The sequence below is a fragment of the Lissotriton vulgaris genome, chromosome 12 (genome assembly GCF_964263255.1).
Source record: "Lissotriton vulgaris chromosome 12, aLisVul1.2, whole genome shotgun sequence".
NCBI classification, from domain to species: domain Eukaryota; kingdom Metazoa; phylum Chordata; class Amphibia; order Caudata; family Salamandridae; genus Lissotriton; species Lissotriton vulgaris.
Window position 1 is genome coordinate 37,912,375 of NC_141700.1, and position 21,047 is coordinate 37,933,421.

The 21,047-nt window shown below is 46.3% G+C and overlaps 1 protein-coding gene across 2 annotated transcripts in view; it reads right to left on the minus strand.

The window, feature by feature from the left end:
• CPAMD8 (C3 and PZP like alpha-2-macroglobulin domain containing 8) overlaps positions 1-21,047 on the minus strand; it is a 1,208,079-nt gene that overhangs the window by 467,737 nt on the left and 719,295 nt on the right. For both annotated transcript variants that reach the window (XM_086946939.1, XM_086946938.1), the window contains exon 35: positions 17,903-18,141. In XM_086946939.1, coding sequence (XP_086803065.1) covers positions 17,903-18,141 — 239 coding nt within the window. The remainder of the gene's footprint in view (positions 1-17,902; positions 18,142-21,047) is intronic.

The window sequence follows — 21,047 nt, forward strand, 5'->3', positions numbered from 1 at the left end:
CTGGCGTGGGCGCGATTCCAGCATAATCTAATAGTCTTTTCTTCGAGCGTCAGGTCCTGCAGGGCCAGACGCTGGCGCAGTGCGATGAAGGAAATAACATGCCTAGGCATTCCCGTACCCCTCCCAACCTCCGGGCCACGAAACTCCCTTGCGACTTCCTGGGTGAAGGTCTGCAATTGAGCTGCCAGATAATATTTCTCAAAATCTGGCACCGCAAGGCCTCCTTCTGACTTTGGTCTCATCAGCGTCTTGAGAGCCACTCTCCGGCGGCCCGATCCCCAGAGGAACCCCACCACCATGGATCGCAATAGCCGAAAGGTGGCCGGCGGGATCCAAATCGGAAGCGCTCGAAAGTCAGGCGTTTTCTCCATGTTTGATTTTCCCTTCCTGGTAAAGGAAAACCTGCATGGGCAGGCCAACGCAAAATATGACAAGCCTGCCTTCGTGTCAATGTAGGTTCGTCCTACTGCGGTGGGCTCCAGCGGCAGTCATCTCTTCTCCCTCCTCTATTTGTGTCAATGTAGGCTCGTCCTGTGTCAATGTAGGCTCGTCCTACTGCGGTGGGCTCCAGCGGCAGTCATCTCTCCTCCCTCCTCTATTCATGTCAATGTAGGCTCGTCCTACTACGGTGGGCTCCAGCTGCAGTCATCTCTCCTCCCTCCTCTATTCGTGTCAATGTAGGCTTGTCCTACTGTGGTGGGCTCCAGCGGCAGTCATCTCTTCTCCCTCCTCTATTTGTGTCAATGTAGGCTCGTCCTACTGCCGTGGGCTCCAGCGGCAGCCATCTCTTCCCCCTCCTCTATTCGTGTCAATGTAGGCTCGTCCTACTGTGGTGGGCTCCACTGGCAGTCATCTCTCCTCCCTCCTCTATTCGTGTCAATGTAGGCTCATCCTACTGCGGTGGGCTCCAGCGGCAGTCATCTCTCCTTTTTCCTCTATTCGTGTCAATGTAGGCTCTTCCTACTGTGGTGGGCTCCAGCGGCAGCCATCTCTTCCCCCTCCTCTATTCGTGTCAATGTAGGCTCGTCCTACTACGGTGGGCTCCAGCTGCAGTCATCTCTCCTCCCTCCTCTATTCTTGTCAATGTAGGATCGTCCTACTGGGGTGGGCTCCACCGGCAGTCATCTCTCCTCCTTCCTCTATTCATGTCAATGTAGGCTCATCCTACTGCGGTGGGCTCCACCGGCAGTCATCTCTCCTCCCTCCTCTATTCATGTCAATGTAGGCTCGTCCTACTACGGTGGGCTCCAGCTGCAGTCATCTCTCCTCCCTCCTCTATTCGTGTCAATGTAGGCTCGTCCTACTGCGGTGGGCTCCACCGGCAGTCATCTCTCCTCCCTCCTCTAACCATCTCCTCCCTCCTCTATTCGTGTCAATGTAGGCTCGTCCTACTGCGGTGGGCTCCAGCGGCAGTCATCTCTTCTCCCTCCTCTATTCTTGTCAATGTAGTCTCTTCCTACTGCGGTGGGCTCCACCGGCAGTCATCTCTTCTCCCTCTTCTATTTGTGTCAATGTAGGATCGTCCTACTGAGGTGGGCTCCAGCTGCAGTCATCTCTCCTCCCTCCTCTATTCATGTCAATGTAGGCTCGTCCTACTACGGTGGGCTCCAGCTGCAGTCATCTCTCCTCCCTCCTCTATTCGTGTCAATGTAGGCTCGTCCTACTGCGGTGGGCTCCATCGGCAGTCATCTCTCCTCCCTCCTCTAACCATCTCCTCCCTCCTCTATTCGTGTCAATGTAGGCTCGTCCTACTGCGGTGGGCTCCAGCGGCAGTCATCTCTTCTCCCTCCTCTATTCTTGCCAATGTAGTCTCGTCCTACTGCGGTGGGCTCCACGGGCAGTCATCTCTCCTCCTTCCTCTATTCATGTCAATGTAGGCTCATCCTACTGCAGTGGGCTCCACCGGCAGTCATCTCTCCTCCCTCCTCTATTCATGTCAATGTAGGCTCGTCCTACTACGGTGGGCTCCAGCTGCAGTCATCTCTCCTCCCTCCTCTATTCGTGTCAATGTAGGCTCGTCCTACTGCGGTAGGCACCACCGGCAGTCATCTCTCCTCCCTCCTCTATTCTTGTTAATGTAGGCTCGTCCTACTGCGGTGGGCTCTAGCGGCAGTCATCTCTTTTCCCTTCTCTATTCGTGTCAATGTAGGCTCGTCCTACTGCGATGGGCTCCACCGGCAGTCATCTCTCCTCCCTCCTCTAACCATCTCCTCTCTCCTCTATTCGTGTCAATGTAGGCTCGTCCTACTGCGGTGGGCTCCAGCGGCAGTCATCTCTTCCCCCTCCTCTATTCGTGTCAATGTAGGCTCGTCCTACTGTGGTGGGCTCCACTGGCAGTCATCTCTCCTCCTTCCTCTATTCGTGTCAATGTAGGCTCGTCCTACTGCCGTGGGTTCCACCGGCAGTCATCTCTTATCCCTTCTCTATTCGTGTCAATGTAGGCGCGTCCTACTGAGGTGGGCTCCACCGGCAGTCATCTCTTCTCCCTCTTCTAAATAGTGAAAGGGAACAGCAAAGTTGCTGGTTTACAGCAAGCCTCCAACTCTAACAAGCTTAAAATGGCGACAAAATCTCAGTGCTCTACCAGTAATACCAAATAGACCATCATCCAGAGTTCCGGGTGACTCAAACTTAATATAAAAGAGAGGGCATTAGAGTCATACATTGTGCATCTCCCAAACTCACACTTGTTAAAAAAAAGAAATAGGCGAGTAACAATGTCCAACTTTGTGAATTAGTTGAAAACGTGAGAAAGAAGGCTATATGTGTAAATGCCAAATAGAAATCCAGTGAACAAACAAAAATGGCCCAACTTCACATTCTGGAAGTTCCTTAAAAAAATAGTTGGTAGTTGGGATTGTGCTTCAGTTAAAGCTGAATACAAACCAGTTTTCTGATAAGACGAGCTAAGGGGGAGGAGCGTTGCCCCACTGCTTTTTGCAGTGTAAAAAAAAAGGAAAAAGAAAATGATAATAACTTGAGGCTATTATCATTTTAGTTTTCACTGTGTGACACCTGTGTGGGGCGGGGCTGCTCTCAGAGCAGGGGAAGAAGAGGTGTGCACTCCCTATGTGAGCATGAGTGCTTGGCCGGCCCTAAGTTGGGTCTGTAGAGGTATTGGGTGGGTAGCTAATTAAGTAATAATTGATTAATTAGTTATTAATTATTTGATTGATAATTAATTATGTAAATTGTGTAGCTATTTTTTTAAGTTAGGTTTTCAGTGCGGGTTGATGGGTTTGTAGGGATATAGGCTGAGTAGTTAATTAAGGAATAATTGAATAATTATTTAATTGATAATTAACTATGTAAGTGTGTAATTATTATGTAAGGTATGTTTTAGGTGCGGGTTGTTAGGTTTGTAGGGATATAGGATGGCATGTTCATTAAATATTACATTTAAATTAATGAATAACTTAATTGAAAATGTGTAATTTATTTATAAACATATAATAATTTAATACATTTTTTAAATGTTATGTGTTAGGAGTGTGTTGTGTTTTTAGGGTGATAGGGTGGGAAGATGTTTAAGTAATTATTAACAATTAATTATTTATTTATTAATATGTTATTTATTATTTAATACATTAATTGTTATTATTTTTTATTTTAATTATATTGAAAATTTTAGCTGCTAGGTTTGTGGGAGAATAGTGTGGGAATTTAATGAAATAATGCTATATATGCTATATATAGATATATATATATATATATATATATATATATATATATATATATATATATATATATATATATATATATATATATATAGTACTTTTTATATTAATAGTTTTTATGTTTGTTTAATTAATGCATGTTTTAAAATACAGGATGGGCTTGAAGTTAAGTATTTTCCCTACTGCTGCATAGACTGGAGTGGGAATAGTAATTTCTACCCCTCTTCAGTCAGTCAAACAAATTTCCTACTGTTGCACTGGCTGGAGTGGGAATAGCAAATGTTATCCTCCTCAGTCCAACACTTTCCCTACTGTTGCATCGACTGTAGTGGGACTAGAGCATTTTACCCCTCCCTAGTTCAACACTTTTCCTACTGTTTTAACTACATATATATATATATATATATATATATATATATATATATATATATATATATATATATATATATATATATATATATATATATATATATATATATATATATATATATATAGCACACTCCTCCGTTTTGGCGAAAGAATTGGGCGCACACTCGCTGCCTTCCACAATTGTTTTATTCAATATTTAACAGCTTGGAAACAAACAAAGATCTACGCGTTTCAGTGCTCCCGGCACCTTGCTCACGATCATTATATATATATATAGATCCCTGGGACTCTATGGTCCAGTGGAATGCTAGAGTAGCCGAAACGCGCAGGCCGTCCGTTTTTTTGATGAGCTGCATCCTGCACATGGTGTGTGAATAATAAAGAAGTTTTGAAAAACTTACCTGCTGCTGTGCTGTGACTTCTGCCAACAAGTGGGGGGCGAGGAGAATCCAGGAATATATATATACATATATATATATACATATATATATATATTTATATATATGCAAAGCACAACTGCAACAAGCCACCGGAACCGATATCCTGGCCCAAAAATCACAGAGCCGTCACTCAGTTCGTATCAGCGTATGTTTAATTCACACACGGCAACAATCAACAACGCGTTTCGGAGTTCACACACTCCTTGGTCACGGGTTAGGCTTTATGCTCATGTTAAAATACAAAAACCATGAAAAGTATTTTTTCTAAGTTGTTTGTAGAAATGCACAATCTGTCTCTTTAAATAAGGCAGATAGCATGCTTCTCCAGTATTAGGGTGTCTTTCATAGATTCATATGCTTGAACATTCCCCGTCGTCGAAGTGGGAGTCCCACAGTAAATAAAATAGCAGTAAAATACTAATAACATATGTATGTAAAAACATAACACATAAAATACACACTAGAAATAGTTGCAAATACCAAGTCAAAATTCCTAACTAGGAATACATGTCAAGAGAGAAAAAACACTTGTAACATATCCTTGTCATTATGTTAGTCCAAACTACAGCCAATCAGGCGCAAGCACCTCTCCAGAACCTTCTCCTCAGAGCTCAGTGCCTCAGATTTTGTACCGCACGTTGTGTGAAGGGAGTCTCCCTGAGCTCTGCTCAGTTTTTTCTACTACTTCTGATTTCAAGTGAATTCTACTATGTCTTCAAGTAAGAAGTCTTTATTTAGACCTTGTTCTTCTTGTGGGAAGTTGCGGCTCTACTCTGAAGATCCCCACAAGAAGTGTATCTACTGTCTTTATCCGGACCATGAGGTAGGCAAATGTAAGATCTGTAGGACCTTCTCCACTAAAACCCTTAAAGATAGGGAAGGTCGTCTCCTCCTCTGGTTACAAAGGTTAAAAGACAAAGATTTGGCTCTTTCTGACGCAGAAATCCTGGTATCAGGAACTTCTAAAGCCGCCTCAAAACGTAGTAGTGTGCAGGAATTGCCTTCTCCTTTTTTGAAGAAAAAGAAACTGTCACTCAAAGAGGCTCCTGCGGTATCTTCACCTCCTCCTGCTACGCCTACGCCCACAAGATCTGACTGTCAAGCGTCTACAGCTTCTTCCCATCATGTTTCAGCCAAAAAACATGTGAAATCGTCAACGGGAGCGTCAACAATCGTTCCGACGACGAAATCTGCCCCCTCCGGCTCGTCGACGACAACTTCTGCTTCTGGCACGTCGACGACGGCTGCGTCGACGTCATCCATGTCAACGAAGGTATGCCTCAGTTTTAAAACTGTCTTATCGACGATACCTATCCCCTCGTCCTCGAAGAAGACTCTTTTGTCGATGGCAAGATCTTCGTCAACGAAAGTTTTTAAGAATGCCTCCTCGTCGTCCACTTCGTCGACGGCAGCTTCATCGATGATGACTTTGTCGACGGCGGCTCCGTCGACTGTGGCCCAGTCAATGACGGCTCCATCGACGGCAGCTCCGTCAACGCCTATGCCGTTGTCAGCGTCTACTTCGACGACGACTTCGTCAACAACGATTTCTTCCTCCTTTGCTTCTTTGCCACTGGTGCCGCTTCCTTCATCAGGGTCTGGCTCTTCCATCGTTGACCCTTTGCACCAGCGTCGACAGGTGCCTGTGGACCAGATCTCCATTCCAAGTGACACGCAGCCTCCATCTCCCTTGTTTGCCACAGGTTCTGAACAGGACTCTGGTTCTGAGGAGGATGTAGATGATCATTTTCGAGCGGCACAAAGTGTAGTGTAGTTCCTATTTTCCCAATAGGCCCTGCGCATTGGAATAACATAAACAGTAGTATCGATGTAGAAGTGCGGATCTTCCAGGCCTCTACTGACTATGCTAAACTTAATTGGGGTTGTTACCAACTAGCTCAGAGGTCACTGGAAACTTTCTTGACTGAAATAGGAAGTGATCAGCTTCCCTGGCACAGCCAAGAAGGGATTCAGTTTTCCAACAACCGTGCAACATGACAACTTTGCTCTTCAGATCAAGAGTCAATCTCTAGGGTCGTGTGAAACAATAGACAGTTATTTTACTCAGTCAGTGGTTGTGCAGTTTACTTTCACAATATGTAGAGGATAGAGAGACGGGCGTTTTCAATAAAGGGTAACATTTATTGAACAGTCTTTCTTCTCGTACAAGAGAAATGAATTGCCACAATTGCAAGACTTGTTATTATAAAAAGTACGTACAGTAAGATAAGTATTGCGAAATAATACTGTAAAAGCATTGATATGGTTTCTTAGCCATACAATGGTTTAAAAGGAATAAAACATATATACATTCATATATACATTAGGCTAAAATACTCAACTGGTGCTTTTAACTACGCCTACCCCAGTGTACCGGACCTAAGCCTAATACTTGGGAGGGGAGTAAGTAAGTAGCTTTAAGTTAAGTTGGTTTTGCCAAGGTTTGCTTCAAGAATTCTCTCTGAGGGTTTAGTCAACACCATACCTCTGGAATAGAATGATGGAGGTCTGGTATCTCCTTCAGGGGGTCGATATCCCAGTCACCCGCAAGGGTAGACTAGAAACGCCGGAGCTAGATTTCTCTGCAGGAGAAAGACAGCGTCTCTTCTCAGCGCGTCGAGGAGGAGGAGGAGGGGCAGCGTCCGCGGGCAGCTTGCATCTGCTGGGCTCTTTGCAGGGGACGGCTGTTCAGGTCCTAAGTTCACCACACCATCGTTCGCTAGTTAGCAGCGATAGCAGTAGCGATAGCAGCTATGGTATCATCAGCATGACAGCTTCTTCAGCAGCAGCGAGATAGCTGGCAGCATCAGCTTCAGCGAAAACAACAGCAGACAGCGTTTGCTTAAGGCAACGTTGGTAATATTTATACCTGAAAGGTGCCTTGTTTGACGTAAGTTTTTGGACATAAGACGTCAATAAAGATGTCACTAGGAAGTGATCGTCTATCAGTGCTCATTAGAGTTCTATTACTAATCAAAACACAGCAAGCGGGGATTTCCAGGTTGCTGAGTTTTTATCTTGTTGAAGAACTCGGAGTGTTAATCTAGGAATCTCAAATAGTAACTTCTGCTATGTCATTGCACTAATTGGTTGCAAAGGAAGTGGCAGAGAAAGCTATTCTGAAATGTGGCTCTGTTCGTGTGAGGCCAGAGACGAGTTTCTGAATATTGCACTTGAACGGTTATGCCAATATAGGGAATAAATGGATTTATAGCCGAATAGGGGCATAAGGTCACAGTATCGATCAGGGTCCTAGATTAGAACGCAACAAAAGCTCGTCTGAATTGGTTATTAAATGCAAGGACTATGGGGATGACCATGAGGATCCGTATTTTCAGGATGAAGACCGTTCTATTCAAGTTCCTACAGCGAAACTGCCTCTGTAAATGAAATGAAATGAAAGTGGGTTTTGTAGTGCGCATTACTACCCGAAGGCCTCGTAGCGCTGTTGTTGCTTACTTCTGGGAGACTGCTGATTTATTTGGAAAAAAGAAAAGTTTTAAGGGTTTTTCGAAATTTTAAAAGGTTGGGCTCTGTCTCTCATCTACAATCTCCAGCACATGTTGGAAGATTACAACAGGCATTTCCCGCCATCTCACCAGTGTTCACCGGTGCCAACTGCACCTGAGCCTGCTACGGCTCCTGCTGCTGCTCTGCTGCCACAACCAGCAGCGTCATCTCCTCAAGTTAAAACTTCTGTTCAGATACACACTACAGTGTATGCTGATGAGGATGATGATGTCCGCCCAGAGCGAGACGATGGTGAGATTCAGGATGATGACGATGACGATGGTAATATGGCCGAGTGGGACGATTACCAGATACAGACCCCGTCCCCGCCTTCTGTGACGTCAGGGGATTCCCCTCCTGTGGACACTGCAAGCTTCCACCAGCTTATGGATAGAGCGGCTCAACGCTTTAAGCTGCCTAGGGTCCTAAGAGATGAAGACTGTTTTCTATACGATTTCAAAAGTCGACCTTTTAAACAGGTCTATACGGTCCCCATCATCAACATCATCTGGAATGAGGGGTAAAATTGATGCAAACGCCAAATTCCATCCCGGCGCAACTGCCTCGCTTAGAGAAAAAGTACAAGGTGCCACATGGTTCTTCAGCTTGCGTGATTGCGCAAAACCTGATTCTGTGCCACCCAGGCTGCTCAGCGCCACTCCAGAAACCCAACTTCTCCCATTACGGCTCCTCCTGATCGGGAAGGTCGTCGCCTTGACGCCATTGGGCAAAAATGTTCTACAATGGCCTCTACTACAGAGAGAGCGGCAAATTCCTTAGCCATATTGGGATGCTACGACCGTCAGATGTGGGCTGACATGTCTGCCTTTGTGGCCCTCATCCCGGAGTCCTCCAAAGCAAAAGCTTTAAAGATTCTTCAAGAGGGCGAGAGAGTGTTGGAAGAAATTATTGACTGCTCTGTAGACATCGCTTGCACTGGCTTCCATCAGCTCGCAGGGGCAGCTGTTTTGCGACGTCAGGGTTGGCTCCGTTCTACCTCTTTTCGCCAGGAGGTTCAGGCGAAGATCCTGGATATGCCGTATGACGGCGAGTCACTCTTTGGTGCGCACATCGACGAGGCACTGCAAACAATAAAAAAGGACACTGACACTGCTCGTTCCTTAGGCACTTTGCAGTTCCGGAGCAGCCCTTTTGTGGTGCGCGCGGACGCGGCACCTCCTCTAATTTTCGTGGTGGATCCACTCAATACCACTCCTACAATCAAGGAAATCAGCGATATTCCTCCCGACCACAACATTCCTCCCGTCAGCAATCTTCTAAATCTTATCGAGGGAAGTCTTCCTAGAGAGGTTCAGCTTCCAAAAGACAATAACTTGCCTTCCCCGCACAAAGTTGGAGGTCGAATCGCCCTGTTCTCTTCTCAATGGTCTTTAATCACCTCAGACTGTTGGGTACTGGACATTGTAGCAAAGGGACATGCTCTGGAGTTCGTCAAATTTCCTCCTCACACTCCTCCATCTGGCCCGCCTCCAGCCCACCTCAAAGAACTTTTCCAGCAAATTCGTATTATGATCCAAAAAGGTGCCATTGATGTGGTTCCCAAGTCTCAAAAGGGGATGGAATTCTATTCCCGTTTTTTCCTTATCCCCAAGAAGACAGGAGATTGGCGTCCGATCTTGGATTTACGAGCACTGAACAAGTATCTCAAGTGCCAATCCTTCCGCATGCTAACGCTCGTGGGGATCTTGCGTCTTCTCTCCAAGGACGACTTCATGACCACCATCGACCTCCAGGACGCCTATTTTCATGTGCCAATTCTTCCACGACATCGGAAGTACTTGCGCTTCCGGGTGGGACAGAGAGACTTATTTGTTCAAAACAGTCCGTTTCAGTCCGGATCTTGAAGTCATTTCTGGGGATGGAGTCATCATGCATCTCTCTGAGCCCAAATTGCAGGCTAAAGACTCGCCCCGTACAAGAGGAATTGGACAGACAGTGGCGCCAGGTCACCGGCTCTTTCAACGACCTGATCATTGTAACCGCTCGCATGAAGGCGGCTCTCAAGTGGTGGGCGCAACCGTCCAATATTGCAGCATGGACTTCTTTCCTCACCACCGCTCCAGAACTCATTCTGACCACGGACGCCTCCTTGGACAGATGGGGCGCGCACCTTCAAGGGCTGTCTATAAAAGGCAAGTGGACTCTGTCTCAACGCTCTTGGCACATCAACAGCCATCTTTCTGCACTCAAATAATTCCATCGTCTGATCCAAGGAGAATCGGTGCTTATCCAAACGGACAATGCAACCAGCATGCACTATGTCAACAAGCAGGGCGGAACCAAATCTCCCCTCCTGTCTCGGCTGGCTCAGATGCTCTGGGATTGGGAACTTCGTCACCAAATTACCCTGACCGCAGTTCACCTACCAGGCATCTCCAACATCCTAGCGGAATCCCTCAGCAGGTCCGCATGTTCGACCCACGAGTGGGAGTTACATAAGCCAACACTCGACTCAGTCCTTTGACTGTGGGGTCGTCCGTCCTTGGATCTCTTTGCAACCCCGGAGAACAGGAAATGCCCATCTTATGCAAGTTGGCATCCCCACCGCGGATCGTGCGGCAATGCCCTTTTGATGAACTGGTGCGATTTATTCGCCTACGCCTTTCCTCCAATTCCGCTGGTGCCTCGCGTGCTGTGGAAGATGCAGAGACAGCTTTGCCACATTCTCCTGATCGCTCCCAGATAGCCTCGACAAGAGTGGTTCTCGGAGCTGCTTCTTCTCTCACAGTGCGAGCCCATCCTCCTTCTTCCTCGAGCGGATCTCCTTACGATGGACAAGGGTCAGATTTGTCATCCGAACCCCTCCTCTCTGAAATTATCGGCCTGGAACCTGCGCACCTTGAATTTGCCCATTTGAATATTTCACCAGAATGCAGGGACATTCTTGCTCATGCGAGAGCTCTGTCTACAGTTAAGACTTACAAGCTAAAGTGGAAGATATTCTGTCACTGGTGCGCAGCTAACAATGTCCATCCCGTTCATTCCACTCCGGCTCAGCTGCTGCCGTTCTTTTTACAACTGGCTCAGTCAGGACTTTCCCATTCCACTTTGTGAGTTTTCTTGGTGGCAATTTCTCGTTTCCGTCAAGATGGCTCCTCCTCGCTCTGCTCTTCCAGAGTAATTCGCCAATTTTTCAAAAGACTATTCAGGAAGTTCCCGCCCATTCTGCGTCCTCCTTCTACCTGGCATCTCAATGTTGTATTGGCACAATTAATGAAGGCACCATTCGAACCTATCCACAAAGCGGATTTAAAGTTTCTGACCTGGAACGTGGCCCTTCTCTTTGCTCTAACCTCCTCACGACGAGTGAGTGATATTCACGCTTTCACCATTAAGCCTCCTTTCCTCCAATTCAAATCGGACTGTTTAGTGCTTCACACCAACCCAGCGTTTATGCCTAAGGTGCCCACTGATTTTCACATTAATGAACCTGTTTTCTTAAAAACTTTCTTTGCCAATCCTCAATCTCCGGCAGAGCAACGCCTACATTCCCTGCACATTAAAAGATGCCTTAAATTTTACATCACAGGACGGTGCCCTTTCGCAGGTCCGATCAACTGTTCTTTGCCTATGGACGCATCCTGTTAAGCCAACTATTGCATGTTGGATTTCTTCCGCAATTGTCTTCTGCCATCAGCAAGCCGGCAGGTCTCTTCAGTCTTCAGTGAGGGCTCATTCCACCAGGGCAATGTCATCCTCTACTGCCCTCTTTGCTGGTGTACCGCTCCATCAGAATTTGCTGAGCAGCCACGTGGTCCAGCAGGCACACTTTCATGAAATACTACTGCCTGGAGGCCATCAACAAAGCTGATACGGCAGTGGGACAGGCAGTGCTTCGCAATATTTTTAACTAAGGTGAGCCTCTGTCTTCCCTCCGCCTTTATGGTTTTATATGGCTGTTGTGATTACTTGCATGACTTTATTATGTCTCTTTGAGTTTTATACATGCTTATGCATGGCTGGTTCGAGCCTCACACCGGCTACTATTGCTCACTATTCTATTCAAGCATGTGAATCTATGAAAGACACCCCAATACTGGAGAAGAACAATTGTTACTTACCTGTAAATAGGTGGTTCTCCAGTATTGGTGTCTTTCATAGATTCACATGCGACCCACCCACCTCCCCTCGGAGGCTCGCTTCTCCTCCTAGACTCTTTTGTCACTCCTGTGCTATGAAAATCTGAGGGACTGAGCTCTGAGGAGAAGGTTCTGGAGGGGTGCTTGCGCCTGATTAGCTGTAGTTTTGACTAACATAACGACAAGGATATGTTACAAGTGTTTTTCTCTCTTGCCATGTATTCCTATGTAGGAATTATGACTTGGTATTTGCAACTATTTCTAGAGTGTATTTTATGTGTTATGTTTTTACATACATATGTTATTAGTATTTTATTGCTATTTTATTTACCGTTGGACTCCCACTTCGACGACGGGAATATTCAAGCATGTGAATCTATGAAGTTCAAGTTCAAAAATTTGTATAGCGCACTACTCACCCAGAGGGTCTCAAGGCGCTTGAGGGAGGGGGGGTGCTTTACTTATCAAATATCCAAGTTTTTAGTTGTTTTCTGAAGGAAAGGTGGTTCTGTGTAAGGCAGAGGTCGGGGGGAGAGAATTCCAGGTCTTGGCCGCTAAGTAGGAGAGGGATCTTCCCCCATGGTGGATCTTTGGATGCGTGGAATAGCGGCGAGGGCTTGATTGGACGATCGTAGTTGGTGGGTGGGGATGTAAAAGGACAGGCGCGTGTTGAGGCATTCGGGTCCTAGGTTGTAGAGGGCTTTGTGTGCATGGGTGAGGAGACGGAACGTTATTCTCTTGTTGACGGGGAGCCAGTGGAGGTCTTTTAGGTGACCGGAAATGTGAGCATGGCGGGGGATGTCTAGGATGAGTCTGGCTGAGGCGTTCTGGATGCGTTGGAGTTTTTTCTGTAGTTTGGCTGTCGTTCCGGCGTAAAGGGTGTTTCCGTAGTCCAGTCGGCTTGTGACCAGTGCATGGGTGATCGTCTTTCTTGTTTCGGCGGGGATCCAGCGGAAGATTTTTTTGAGCATACGTAGAATGTTGAAGCATGATGATGAGACGGCATTGACTTGTCTGGTCATCGAGAGGGAGGAGTGCAGGATGAAGCCCAGGTTACGTGCGTGGTCCGTTGGTATGGGTGCGTATCCCAGGGCCGGTGGTCACCATGAGTCGTCCCAGGAGGAGGGAGATGATCCTAAGATGAGGACTTCCGTTTTGTCCGAGTTCAGTTTTAAGCGGCTGTTCTTCATCCACTCGGCTACTTCTTTCATCCCTTCGTGTAGGTTGGTTTTGGCGGTGTTTGGGTCGTTGGTGAGGGAGAGGATCAGCTGGGTGTCGTCTGCGTAGGAGATGATGTTGAGGTTGTGTTGGCATGCTATGGATGCGAGGGGACTCATGTATACGTTGAAGAGGGTAGGACTGAGTGTTGGTCCTTGTGGTACGCCGCAGATGACTTCGGTGGCCTCTGATCTGAAAGGGTTGAGGCGGACTCAGGGTTCTTCCGGCGAGGAACGAGATGATCCAGTTCAATGCTTTTCCTTGTATTCCGACGTTGTTGAGGCGTTGTATAAGGGTGCTATGACAGACTGTGTCGAAGGCTGCGGAGAGGTCAAATAGGATGAGGGCAGCTGTTTCTCCGTTGTCCAGTAGAGTTCGAATGTCGTCTGTTGTTGCGATGAGGGCGGTCTCGTGCTGTGTTTGGCTCGGAAGCCGGACTGTGAAGGGTCGAGGGATTTGTTGGATTCGAGGAAGGTGGCAAGCTGACTGTTGACGGCTTTCTCAATGACTTTGACAGGGAATGGGAGGAGCGAAATGGGGCGGTAGTTCTTAAGTTCAGTGGGGTCTGCTGTTGGTTTCTTCAGGAGGGCGCTGAGTTCGGCATGTTTCCAGCTTTCCGGGAAGGTAGCGGAGTTGAGGGAGCAGTTGATGACGTCTCGGAGATGGGGTGCGATAATGGAGTCTGCTTTGTTGAAAATGTGGTGGGGATAAGGGTCGGTTGGCGATCCTGAGTGGATGGAGTTCATCAGGCGGATGGTGTCTTCAGTGGTGATTGGGTCCCAGGCGCAAAGGTTGTTGGAGGGGGGTTTTAGTTCGGAGGAGGGTGGGGTGGACTGGTCTCCAAAGCTGTTATGCATGTCAGCGATTTTGTTGTGGAAGAACGAGGCTAGAGAGTCGCAGAGGTTTTGGGAGGGAGTGATGTCGTTGGTGCCGGCGGTGGGGTTGGTAAACTCTTTGACGATGTTGAATAGTTCCTTGCTGTTGTGGGCGTTGTTGTCGAGTCGATCCTTGAGTGCTGATTTCTTGGTGTATCGGATCAGTTGGTGGTGTTTGCGGGTGGCGTTCTTGAAGGTGGTCAGGTTGTCAGTGGTTGGGTTTTTTCGCCAGGCTTTCTCGAGGGTGCGACAGATCTTCTTGGATTTCTTAAGGTCATCATTGAACCAGGGGGCTTTTTTGCTACCTTGCTTGATTTGATGGTAGACACCAATACTGGAGAACCACCTGTTTACAGGTAAGTAACAATTGTTCATATGCCTAAACCCTGACCAAGGAGTGCGTGAACTCCGAAACGCGTTGGGTTGTGGATTGTTGCCGTGTGTGAATTAAACATACGCTGATACAAAACTGAGTGACGGCTCTGTGATTTTTGACCCTGGATATCGGTTCCAGTGGCTTATTGCAGTTTTGCGTTGGATATATGAGGCTTGCTATCTCGCCGGACACTCCTCACACCAAAGAGGCTGGAGCAAGCATGATCGTGTTTGTTGGATATATATATATATATATAGAGATATATATATATATATATACATATATATATATAGATAGATATATAGATGTATTTGGTTTTAATTGGGACATTGGCTGCGGCAGCAGCCCCACATGGGGAGGACGATAAGAGACTGCATTACCCAGGATGCTTTGCAGCTCGCTGACTCAACGAGGGGCCCACTGGGGCGGAGCATCATGAATATAAATATGGGACATCTGGTTGCTGTGCCACTGCTTGTTCCTTAGGCCAGTGAACAAGGGCGCTGGCCCGAAACGCGTTTGGCCGCTTGAAGCTTGATCCCACTCTTGCCGCTGTCATCGTTGCCTGTGCTCATGAAATGCATGAATACTCACCTTGAGAGTGCGTCTTCATCCGGGGACACCCTTTGTTTTTCATATATAGATATATATATAGATATATTTTTGTATGCTTTCGATATTAGTGTAGAACAAAATTGTTTGCTGTTGATATTGTTGCACTTATAATGATATTTATAGAAAAACAATATTTTCACACGATATTTTGGTATCACAATGTTTATGATTTTGATATTCTGTCACTGTATTCAACAATCAGACTGGTGTTTTAGCCTCCTTTTCCCCATCCCATTTTCTGAAAGAGCTCTACACACTTTAGATGTTAAAAGTCACACCAAATCCTTTAGGAAAACCAAGCAGCTCTTTGTAGATTTTGGCAAGCCCTACCTAGGAAAAACAATTTCCAAAGCAGGCCTAGCCAGATGGATTTTCAAATGTATCCAAATGCGTTGTGCCAAAGCCAAACGCATATTACTCTGTGCCTGAGTCTGATTTAACTCATATAAAAGGAACAACTATGGTCTTTCCTAGGCAACATCTCACTCACAGACATCTGTTAAGTTTAGACGTTGTCTAATATCCACACATGCACTGAACATTACTGTGTGGACATTCATGCCAGACAAGAAGCTTGAGTCGGACCAGCTGTACTTAAAACTCTGTTGCAAATAACTGTTGCTGCTCGCAAGCCTCCAATTTAGGGAGATAGGTACCTCTTTTCAGTCTATACACAGCTGTGATCTAGAGACAGCTGCAAATCAAAAACCTTATTTACTTTAACGATTGGTTTGCAGCTTGTAGTGCTGTAATTTTACATGCTCCCTCCTCCCAGGATGCGAGTTCAAGGTCCAACATCAAACAATTACACTAAACACTATCATTCTAAAGACATATTCTAAATAGGCATTCCTTAACCAGCACATGGAGGGTCTGATTCACAAAGTAACTTACACTTTTAAGTAAATGTATATTTTTGAGTAAGTTTACTTATTTTGGGATTCACAAACCCTGGGCATAATTCACAAACTGTTTTTTGAGTAAGTTAACTACTTTTCAGTATTCACAAACTACATTTTCGCGTAACGTACACTTTTGTAGCAAGCCCAGCACTACAAATGGGCAGAAATATAAATAAATCTAAACAAATGTTTGCAAATATATGTAAAAAAGTGCATATTTATTATGAATGTAGAATAGGTTTACATATTTATTATAAATATGTACCATGTTTACATATTTCTAACAATAATCTCTTTATTCTTTAGCTTTCTCCAGTCTCAATCCTCTTTCTAGACCAAGCTAGATGGGTTAATCATTTTCTGCATATGTTTATTTTGTAGCTTTTCGAATACCAATTTTTTTTTTACGACAGAGTCATTTTCCCCTTTGGATTCAATGTTTTAGGCACTGAAGAGTTATGCTCATGAGGCACTGTATACTTTGGGCCTCATTTATGAGGCCCCTTGCGGCATCGGAACGTCACTTTTTGTGACGTTCCGTGGCACAGAAGCCTGCGTGATATTTATCATGCATTCTGCAGCTCACATAGAAAGAGGAAAAGCCTCTTGTGATTATTTTTTTACAGGAAGGGTTCCCTTACAGTACAAAAATAATCATCCCTGCAACGCAGGCACCCATGCATCATGGTGCAAAGGTGCCTGCATTGGCGCAGGTAGCCCATTGTGCTCTGGCGCAGGGGAAAAGGATAGGAATGCGCTGTATCTTATAGATACAGCGCATTCCTGCCCGTTTCTTTTGCCGTAGTGAAGCGCTGCAGGATGGCCAGCTGCGCTTCCCTATGGCAAAGCCTCATGAAGGAGGCTCTTTGTTTTTCGACGTTGAAAGAATATATTTTGGTTGCATTTAAAGAACCTCAATTTCTATGTGATGTTTTTGAGGTCTCACTCATGGAGTTCTCTTAGTGCCTTCGCCGTACCTTTAGTGTGTCTGAGAACTCTGGTCTGGTATATGTATCAATGTTCTAGCTCTTATCACTACGTATTTACATAAGCACTCTAGTACTTCCATACTTGACTCCCAGGACACTTAAGAACATCACGCAAAACATAATATTCCTCACGAAATCCTTATAAAAACAACATCATCACCCAAATATGAATGCATTGACTGTCTTGTAACCAATAGGGTCACATAAAAAAATGTTCATGTAAAGTTCTGTCTCTGTGCAACTCAATTCCAATCAGCCTATACATTTTCTTCCTCAGTTTGCAGAATCCACGCCGGGGAAGGGGGGGGGGGGTCGTTTAAAGAAGAGATGACTTAATCAGCATGATTGGGAGGGGCTCACAAGACCACCGACCCCATATTCGTTGACTCCTTATTCGTATGCTGTGGCTACAGATAGCAGTAAACATGAAGATATTATTAAACTTCAGAGTGCTACAGCACCAAGCAACCAAACTCACTTTTAAAGAGTTTTTCTATGCTTGATGAAACATTAGTGTTTTACTTCTAAAAGTAGTAGCACTACAGGTCCTGCCTGGTAACATGTCTGTACATCAATAAGAAAAAGAGACAGTGACCTGCTGAGGGATGTCATGGGGCTCAAAATTGGTGATGGAAAGGCATTTTACAATTAGAGTGAACTCCTTCATATTTTGTGCACTTCTGTAATCCATCACTCTAAATACTTCAGGTACTAGTCGGTGGTGCCAGTTTGTGAAGATAACATAATGAAAGTGGCAGACAACTGGAAAAATTACATTCATTTATCTGTACAGGTTAGCTTGTCGATAAACAGTTAGCATCTCTTCTTTACCTTATGCAAGCCTCGAGGCTCACTTTGTACTCTCGACGATCCTCATCAGATGCTGGGTCATCGTCATCAGCTAATGCACTGCTACTATGTGCTGGTTCAGAGCGGTTGTCTTCTAGAGAGTGGGACCTCAGTTGGTGTGGGTGCCTGCGATGCCTTTTCGGTTTTGGCTCTTTCAGGTTGACTAACAGCTGAAAAGCTGGTTTAGCTACAGGGTCTGGAACATTGTATTTCACATCAATCTATGACAGAAAAAGAGGAGTCAAAAATGAGAATCCCCCTACCGCTGATTCCTTTGTATATGAACAGAATATTTCAGCATCCATACATAACCCTTGTGTGACATCAGTGGTTAACTGTGCCCAAATAGGTTCTAACTGACATGCACAATCTGGCTTTAGAAAAACGGGAATCTGTGATTTTTTCAATAAAGTATTGGTTCGTAAGTCACAAAGTCCAGCCTTAGACAATAATAGCAAAAAAACTAAACAAATAAGGGCACCTATCATCTAGTGCAAAGACAGCTACAGAGGAGAGTCCCAAACATGTTTAGTAAAAACTACCACATACTGTGGATCAGGAGAAATGTCTCCACCATTAGCGTAGTTGAGAACCTTGTCCACCCTACCAACATTCTGCCCACTCGGTTTAGGATTGGGATACCATCTTGTTTCCATTGGTGTATACCTTGCTAACTCTGCTGGTGAAAGCAGGTCCGGACTGGAAACAGAAACCGGCCCTGGCAAACTGCTCTGCCGGCCGGCCCCCAGTGGGGTGAGGGGGAGTGCAGCTGAGCAGTTTGCGAGAGCCAGTTTTGGGCGCTTTTGTTACAGGGAGCCGATATTGCCGACCCCCGGTAACAAAAACGGCCCCCAGGGGCCCAAAACTGGCCCACACCCTTGCGGCCCACCGGGGAAACGCCCAGTACCTGCTATGGCCAGTCCGGCCCTGGGGAAAAGCCCTATACTGACAGCTTGAAGGACTTAGGGCCGTCGATGTGAATACATAAAATAGCCACCCCACCCTATTTAGCCCATGCTGTAGGAAGCTGGCTCTGTATATACTGTACCAAAGTAAGGTATAGTGTGTACAGAGTCCAGGGAGTTCCCAAATGTGTAACAGAGGCTAAATTAGGAAAGTACCAGGAACTCTCTTTGTGGTAATATGGGCAAGCAGGTAAACTTATCCAGAGGGTGTGTTAAGCATTTGTTGTATCACTCAATCAAGACACATGCACACACTCAGAGACTAAATCCAGACCAATTAGGTAAGTATAAACAGGTATACATGTATTTTATTTCTAGAACCAAGGAGGACTTGGTACAGATAGGTAATATATACTTTCAATGGTAAACCTTTACACAGAAATGTAATTGGGAATGGATTTGCAGATGTTACAAGTTGGTAAGACTTTAAAAAGCAGTTTAAGTTACATAGTAATTACTTTTAGGATACGTATTGATTACTTTTAGATTACATAGAGAACTGGGGTTGGTATGCCTAGATACCACACCTAAGGATATCACAATACATGGTAGGGCTTTTCTTGGCTTGAGTTATAGTTACTGTTTTTTCCACACAAAACAACAGTTCAACACAGAACATTTTTAAGCCCAAAATCTCATAACATGGGTTCCTATGGGAGAAAATCAGTTACAAAGGTAAGTAAATGTCTTACAAGTGGGAGTTTTGGGTAATAGGACCAACGTTCCCCAAGGTCTAGTTAGACACTCAAGTTGCACCACCAGTGGCCCTTGGGCAGCCGGGTGCAGAGAGCAAGTGCCCAGAGTTAGCCAATGGGGCTAGAGGGGCCTTTGGTTAGGGGCTGCTTACGAGCAGGCCACTCGGGTGTGGGAATAGGGCTCCTGGGGTTAAGGTCAGCACTGCAGGGGTCAACAATCAGGCCAGAAGCTGAACCACCAGAGGCACTAGGGTGGCCGGGTGCAGGGTGCCAAGGAGATGTCAGGGACCCTGTGCTTCTCAATGGAGACCTTTGGTTTGGCAAAGTTGCTGCAGGCTGGGGCAGGGAGACATCCTGAAGGCGACCACTTGCTTGAGAGGTGATTTGGGTTCTTGGGGAATGCTTGGGCACCGTCAGTTGGGTTACCCAAGGCCGTGGGAAGACGGGTGTAGGGGTGTCTTCTGACGTCTGGTTTTCTTACCAACTCTGGTTGCGGTTGGGGGTCCCTTCAGAATGAGGCTGCAAGCGTCATCTTGGAGCTTAAGGGAGGAATGACCAGGTCCCAGGTCAGGATCGCTGGGGAGACCTCCTTGTGGTGTTGAGCCACTCAAACTCGGGCTGTGGGTGTCGAGTGCAGAGTGGTGCAGAATTGCAGATTCGCCGCAATCCGGTTTCTGGTCTTGGAGTCTTTGTGGAGCAAATCCGGTGCTCGTGGGAGACAAAGTCTGTAATGTGAGTTCAGGGCAGGTTCTCTGGGCAGCTGCTGGACATGTCAGGTTCTTCACTCTAGGCAGGTCGTAGTCAGGACAGGCCTGTAGGGCTGGGGCAAAAGCAGTAGGTGTCCTCTTCTTCCTGGGTCAGCACAGCTCTTCATTCTTCTTTTTTCCTTGAATTTGAGGAGGGAAGGTTCAAGGTTGCCCCTAAATACTAAATGTAGGGGCTTTAAAGGGGTGTGCAGGCCAGGACCAAAGGGTCCCTTCCTTGGAGTGGGTACACCCCCTATTATGCCACCCACCATTGGGAGGGGGCATGAGCCTCTCCCTAATTGGCTGAGTCCTCTCATCTTCAAGATGGAGGGGACTTAGATGTGTGCTTCACCTTGCCTCCCCCACCTGAAGGGTGGGATGGGCATAGGTGGGCCCACCTCTTTTCCTAGCTTGGTTTTTCCACCGATTCCCCCACCTAAAGTGGGGGCCAGAACCAGTGGGAGCCAGTTGCTGGGGGCAGCAAAAAGCAGGGACAGCTTCCAAAGGTGGCAGATCGTTTAAGCCTCCTCTTTGTGGACCCAACCTATCCTGGGGGAGGAGGCATGACACTTCTGCTTAGGATGGACTTTGTTTCTGTACCCAGAGAGCGGAGGCTCTCTACTCAGGGGTCCAGAAACCTGTCTGACGGTGGCAAATGGCGAGCAGCCATTCAGGAACCACACCAAGGCCTGTAGATTTTCAGGGGGCAATTCTAAGATGC